Source organism: Sinocyclocheilus anshuiensis, unplaced genomic scaffold, assembly GCF_001515605.1.
Source record: "Sinocyclocheilus anshuiensis isolate Anshui unplaced genomic scaffold, SAMN03320099.WGS_v1.1 C32304680, whole genome shotgun sequence".
NCBI classification, from domain to species: Eukaryota; Metazoa; Chordata; class Actinopteri; order Cypriniformes; family Cyprinidae; genus Sinocyclocheilus; species Sinocyclocheilus anshuiensis.
The window spans coordinates 1-853 of NW_015614523.1; the positions used below are offsets into that span (position 1 = coordinate 1).

Below are 853 nucleotides of genomic sequence, written 5' to 3' on the forward strand. Positions count from 1 at the left end.
TTTTAAAGGTATTTTACATTTGCAATGAATTGGTTAGGCAGCTTTGCAGTATTACGGATGGGTACAGTTGGAACAAAAAGCTTTTTGTGTTTATGAGCTAATTGTGGCAAATATGACCTACTTATGGATGTTAATATTTAATATTAAAGTAAAGGAAATGTCATATGAAAAATCACTTATTTTCAGTGCCTAGTTTTGGTGTGGTAACGGAAAAAGCAAAAAGTGTACCAACTGTACCCGGTCTACCCACATTTGAAAAATGTAACTATGAAAAGAACTTTGTTAGTGCACAGCTTAAAAAAAACTCATATTTCATGGTTGGTCTCAAAAACCTTACTCAGGTTTAAATATCTGTTTTAGGCACAAAATCAGACAGTTGTTCAGTAAAATTACCTGACAATGTAGTACTTGATGCCAAACTCAGGCAGGGACTGCCATGCTTGGATAAAACGCATTTTGGCCTCCATGAGGGAAAGCTGGGAAATATTGTGAAGGGCCTCCAAGATTCGTGTGGTCAGCTGAAATGAGAAGAATAAATATGATTTTTTTTTCCTTGTGGGAAGGCGATGCAAAACAGATCTCAGATATCCAGTGCCGTCATGGCATAATAAAAACGAGCGGTTCAAGCCATATCTTGTCTTTTCTGCATGTGTCCAGACTGTATTTTCACCTGTTTGGTCTTGTACTTCTTTGCATATCGTGGAGAAACAAAGCACTCGGCATTCATCTCCATGGACTCTACGTCAGGCGCTGCCTGGCCAGGAGGAGGCGCTAGACTCTTCATCTGCAGGAAAGACTGGATGTTCTTCACCTCGGTGCGGTACGAGCTGTAGGCCATCGTCTTTCCTTTGGA

The 853-nt window shown here is 40.2% G+C and overlaps 1 protein-coding gene across 1 annotated transcript; it reads right to left on the reverse strand.

Annotated features, from left to right (window-relative positions):
• Positions 1–393: 393 nt before the first annotated feature.
• Positions 394–845, reverse strand: LOC107682526 (fermitin family homolog 2-like; the record flags this gene model as incomplete). Its single annotated transcript, XM_016478737.1, has 2 exons — positions 671–845; positions 394–518 (listed from the first exon to the last, which is right to left on the reverse strand). Coding segments are annotated over exons 1-2 (293 nt in total), but the record flags the coding sequence as incomplete, so codon positions are not given.
• Between the last annotated feature and the right edge of the window lie 8 nt (positions 846–853).